The following is a 5,690-nucleotide window of genomic DNA, read 5'->3' as shown; positions in this document are numbered from 1 at the left end:
TAAGCTTTTCTCTGAAAATTTTGTCCAATATTCACTAAAGAAATTCTCTAAGCCAATGGGAGATATTAATATCAGGAGAATGTAATAAGATTTCAAGAGGGACCAATAGAACGAAAAAATCCAATTTTTTTTTCGAAATTTCGTATCATTGAAGTCATATAACATATAATAAGAAGATAAAACCGCTAACCAGGTTAATTTTGGTTGCAGCAGAAAGTAAGGGGGTTTTGTCATTAATGAAGTTGACCTACAAATCACGAAAATAGTTTATGATTGGTTAATGTTAAAAAAATTTCTCGAAAAACCATTTCTAAAGTCTTAACAGCCATTAGCTGTCCACTCAAAGCTCTAGATAGGTTCTCTTAATGCTCATCATGAAACCTATTGCACTTTTAGGCAACGAGTTTATGCCGTATGTCTCCAAAAAATTAGTAAAACCTCAAAAAAAACAAAATTTCATTTTAAATTAAGAGATTAAGGGTAGTAGCCAAAAAAAACGAGCGATTCTTTGAAAACGAATTTTTTGTTCATTGGGTTTCATTAGGCTGTGAATCAGGTTAATCAATAACGGAGCCTTGGGATGAAGAGTGACTAGTCTCTATGTGACATAAGAAAACAAAAAATGAATTTTTTTTTTAAAAAAAGAGCTCTCAAATAGAATTCGATAATTTTTTTTTATAGTAAACTTACCTATGAGACCAGAACTAGTCTTTATATCGCCTTTCGTCTATTAGGAACTCAATATTGATTCTTTTTGTGGCGTGAAATGTAATTTTGAATCAAAATTTTATATAGAGATTTTCTTAATTTGAAGAATTACACTAAATTACACATAAATTACACTAAAAGTGAACAAAATATCACATGTTCACACAAAACTTCAATCCTCGATAACTCCTCAAAAAAAGGAAATTGAAAGAAATCTTCTTATTTTCGAATTCATGCTGGACGAGCTTTTTAATGATAGCAGGAAAGATCCGAAAAGGCACGTCTTCATGTTTTCTTTAACATTCTGACCAAGTAAATCATCATAAACAACAGTGTTCTTCAAAAGGATCCGATTCCCACATCATAAAATCAATCCATCCCAAAAAATGGGAAACCCTGGCGAAGTGACTCCCACCATTACACTTGTCCGATTCCTTGTCCTTATGTTTCGAATCATATCCTGTTGCAACCCCGTATAAGCACAACGGAACATAACTCCCATTAAAGCGCGGGTTCCGAGCGTATAAAGGGTTTCCTTCATCGCCAAAACAGGAGTTGCCACCAGGGGTCACTCTAGTCGTGCAAACTGAATCTTCTCGACAAATTTGTCGCCTTTCAGTTACAACGGGGGAGAATAGTTTGTGTAGTTTGTTTTCTCTTAACTGAATTTCACGTAGAATTTTGGTCGGTGAAAATCTCGAGCCAGAGATGGACCCAGTACCACAGGTAGCAACTGGCGTTCCGTGATCGTATTCAACGCCGAAGCAGAGACTTAAAATGCGATGAAATTGCGTAACAGGACTTCGAAGTTGTACAAGTGCCAAACTATTGCCACTTTTGACTCCTAAGGCTCGACTGAAAACAAATGGTAAAATAATCTAAGAACTCTTTTTTACTGTCGTGCGAATTTCGCTCCCAAAATTCTGGGAGTCTATTCTAAATTTAGTAGATTTATAAGATTTGTAAACATCGTATACTTTAACTTTACTCCTGTACTCAAAACTCATTGCCGGGTTGACCACCCAGAGTATTTCAGTACTAAACATACCTATTTCAATATTAACCTAAAAAAACGGTACAGAAATAGATTATTTACATCAAAAAAGTTAGTTATTACGTCCAGAAAAAGAAATAAAACATTTATTCAGACTGTTCAGAGTAATTCTATGGTAGAAACAGTACTGTGAAATGAAGCAAAATTAATGAAATTTTCTGAGAAAAGCATGCAAAATGGAAAAAATATAATGAGAAACAGGTTTTAAAAAGAATGTTTTTGGCTGACAAGAGTTATACAATAATGTTAATTAGGTTGATTTTCATGATAACAGTTATGGACAGATCAAAATCAGGATAAAATTGGGAGTACAAATTTGTTCTGAAAAACGACTGATGAGTGTATATTTTGAACTGAACAAGTGTAATATGTCTATATACAATTTCTGAATTTACAATGGTTCAAGACAGAAATGCTCTGGGTGCTCAGCCCGGGTTCACGTACACCAGACGCACAGCCATTTTCTCGCACAATTATTTCGGAAAGCTTGAACATGTCCATATATAGGGTCATCCAAGATATGATTTTTCCTATAAATCTTTTACACGAAGAATGAGGAAACTATAGACGCAGTGTTTGAATATGAGAGTAGATGCTAAAACATGGCTGGGAAATTCTTACAATTTAAATTTTTTGAATCAGTTGAAATGTATTGCAGTTTTCAAAAATTGTCTTAATAGAAGCCAACTTGTATTTTGTGATTGTTTCCTACAAATACTTCTGAATTTGATTGGTAACAAAAGTGCTTCTTCTCGACACGTCCACAGTGTAAAATTGTTTATAACCTAATCATGATCTAAAGGCTATACTTACAATACGGGTAGCATGCGTCTCTACGAGGCACGCAATTAAAATATTATCGTCACCCTGTAAATACAGCAATTTTTTCCCCGCAATTTTTCCCGTTTTTCTCGATTTTTTCCCACTGAAATCTTAACTAATTTTCCGGGAAGAACCGGGATCAGAAGTGAATGCAAGTTTCCCAGCGGGAAAAAAGCGGGAAACTTAGGCATAGGCAAGTTTCTCGCTGGGAAATTGTAGGATTAGAAAGTATAAGCAAGATTTCCTGGAATCCCACTGGGATTTCCGCGAAACGATGCACCAGGTTAATTTAATACAACTTTCAGTGGATAAAAGGATAATTATATCATAGCAATTTTTTGCATTTTGAGAGCAAAAAATCGGAAATTCAAAGTTTGCGGCAACTGAAAACAGATATAATGTATAGTAGAGATAAAATAAGAACAACTGTTTTGTTTTCATGATAAACAAATTTGTGTACAGTAAAAATTTCTATTTTTCCTTACAAATTTACTACTGCAACAACAATAAGGCTTTAGTCAAAGCTTGAACAGTTTGAGACTTGTGACTAGGGTGTATTCGATAATTTTTTTTGTGACTTCAAGCTGCAATTTATTCGCTACCTTATTTATCAATAGCAATTTTCTTCACCCAAAAAGGCAACTGCATATTGCACAATTTGTACCAAAAATTCAAATTTGTCCCATTTTCAAGCTAAAGAATCCATTAAATACTAAAGAAACACGCGTTTTCCATTTTTGTGTTTTTGTCTTTAGAAATAATATTTTAAGTCAATTTTAAAGTTTCACAGAAGTGTTGCTTGCCACCATATGCTTTTTAAACATCAATTAATGTCAAACGAGTTTGTTTATTTCAAACAATTTAGTTGCGAAGAGGGAATTATTGAATGTTATTTATTATGCTTTCTTGTCGATATGAGATATTTGTTTGACAACAGTATTTTCACGTTTTTCTTCTTATAGCACTGCAATAAAATTTTTTTGGAGTTCTTGAAAAGTTTTTTTCAGTTTTCGCTTCTGAGTTATTGTACCAGAAAGCGATCAAAATATTCATATTATTCAAAAAATTATTGATTTTCTCTATTTTTCTTCTGACTGAAGGAATGTGTTTAGAAAAATTTTCACGCTAAACGATGATTATCTCTTGAAGAAGGGTATTTAAAAATATCCTCTGCATTTTTCCAGAACTGTTTTCTCTGCTTGTAGCAGCATCTATTATTGAGTTATCAAAATATTTTATTAGCTGATGCCATGAGAAATACTTGAACAACTACACTCATCTAGACAAGTTACTAACTGTTTTAGTTATTTTTACCCAATCAGTTTGAGCAAAAAAGTGATTAATCCTGAGCAAAATTTATAATTTCTTAATATACCAAAAATTGCTTTAAACTGTATGAAAGTTTGGTATCTAAATTAATCTATTTACTTTAACGTACCCGGGTGCAAGGATAACACATGCAATTCGGTGAATCTGTCTCGGCGACCTCTCCCTCTGAAAATTGCCAACCTCAACAACAGCAGATGATGGCTGAGCTGAAAAAAGCTAATATTAAAAATCTAGAGTAGTTCACATTAACCGATAAATGCAACGGCCAGAACTTCGGTCTTTAAAACTTTTTTCCGGCTCTATCCTGGATACTTTACCCCTTTTCTCGCAATAAATATTCCTCGAGAAGAAATTAATTTTGAAAGCCTATTTTCTCCTCATTATCTTGTAACTTTTTTCAGTTTAAAGCACCAAATTAAATTGGATGCCTACCCATAATGATTCTAGCAAAACATGTATAATCTTGCAAGTTTTCACCCAGAATCGAACAAGATACTGCAGAAGTGGCCATTTTTTTTGGCTGGACTATTATGAAAGAGCAAGTTTCTGCGTGCAATTGGTAGTAGCGTTATATTCTTTGCAGAAATATGTATCGGAAATGTAAGGTAATTTTAATTTACAACCATAGTCCAGAAATCGTCGTTTTTAAACGTAAAAAAATGTCAAAATGTTTGGATTTAGTTGGACAAAAAACGACGACAGCCAGTAGGTTTTTTCTTTGGTATCGTTGGTATGTTCGTGTTTTGAAACGTAAGAAATCATCGGTATGTTTATTATTCAAGCACAAGAAAATTTTGGTATGGTCCGTTTTAAAACGTCAGATGTCGTCAAAATGTTCTTTTTCATAGATTCATTATGTTCAGTTTCAAACGTAAGAAATCTTCGTACGTTCCACGCTAAACATATCAACAATTTTATACGTTCGAAGCAAAACATACCGAACAAACCAAACACACCGACAGTTTTTTACGTGGCGAACCGAACAACATTTATTCCGTCGTTTCTGCTCTGTCTTCTGGACAAAGGAACTATTGATTATAATATGTCAAAAACTTGATAGGCAACCAGTTAAACTTTTTTTTAGCAGACTAACTATTTTCAAAGCAGGATGCAGCAGTTAGGACAAAATAATTGCTAATAATTGTCCCTCCACAGATCAGTTCTTTCCTCCATCGAGTCACAATTCGCACGTAAAAAGGTCTTTCTTCGGCTCGGTATCCATTCACTATATTATATTGTAATGACCTTGAAAATTTGGGAGTTGACAGTTCTTTTTGCCCAAAAGTTCGACATGAAGACGAATTTGCAAATAAAACAAACAAAATCAATCTAACTATTTTCATTTCAAGCGCTTGTGCTAATTCACTTTATTCGCTCAAGGTTCTAATACAAATCATACATACACCTGAACAAACAAGAATTCTAGGACAAAGATAAATTTCGTAATAAGAAGGACAACGCCTTCATCGCATCTGAACATAAGCAATATTTGATTCCTTTTGAAACATTATTGATAATATAAAAAATTTTGTTCCAACCCCCAATTTGTTTCTGTTACAGCAGAGGTTTTAGGAACCTATCCTGGCTATCACCCGTGTCGAAGTTACTCCCTGATTACCCATCAAACTGGTGTAAGATTAGGGGGTAATTTTCTATGGGGAGTAAAACGATGTAAAATTAGGGGGGTGATAAGGTAATGGGGGTAATGGGGGAATTTATGTAATCACCCAAAAATTACACCCACCCCCAAAAAAGATAAAAGATTAGGTGGTACTTT

The 5,690-nt window shown here is 33.9% G+C and overlaps 1 protein-coding gene across 1 annotated transcript; it reads right to left on the bottom strand.

The window, feature by feature from the left end:
- Positions 1–1,028: 1,028 nt before the first annotated feature.
- LOC142340300 (azurocidin-like) lies at positions 1,029–5,256 on the bottom strand. Its single transcript, XM_075390875.1, has 3 exons — positions 5,007–5,256; positions 4,023–4,119; positions 1,029–1,563 (listed from the first exon to the last, which is right to left on the bottom strand). The coding sequence occupies exons 1-3, from the start codon at positions 5,254–5,256 to the stop codon at positions 1,029–1,031; spliced, it is 882 nt and encodes a 293-aa protein (XP_075246990.1).
- Between the last annotated feature and the right edge of the window lie 434 nt (positions 5,257–5,690).

This window comes from Convolutriloba macropyga, chromosome 5 (genome assembly GCF_964194025.1).
Source record: "Convolutriloba macropyga chromosome 5, txConMacr16.3, whole genome shotgun sequence".
Taxonomy (NCBI): domain Eukaryota; kingdom Metazoa; phylum Xenacoelomorpha; order Acoela; family Convolutidae; genus Convolutriloba; species Convolutriloba macropyga.
This window is presented reverse-complemented; position numbering and strand designations above follow the sequence as displayed.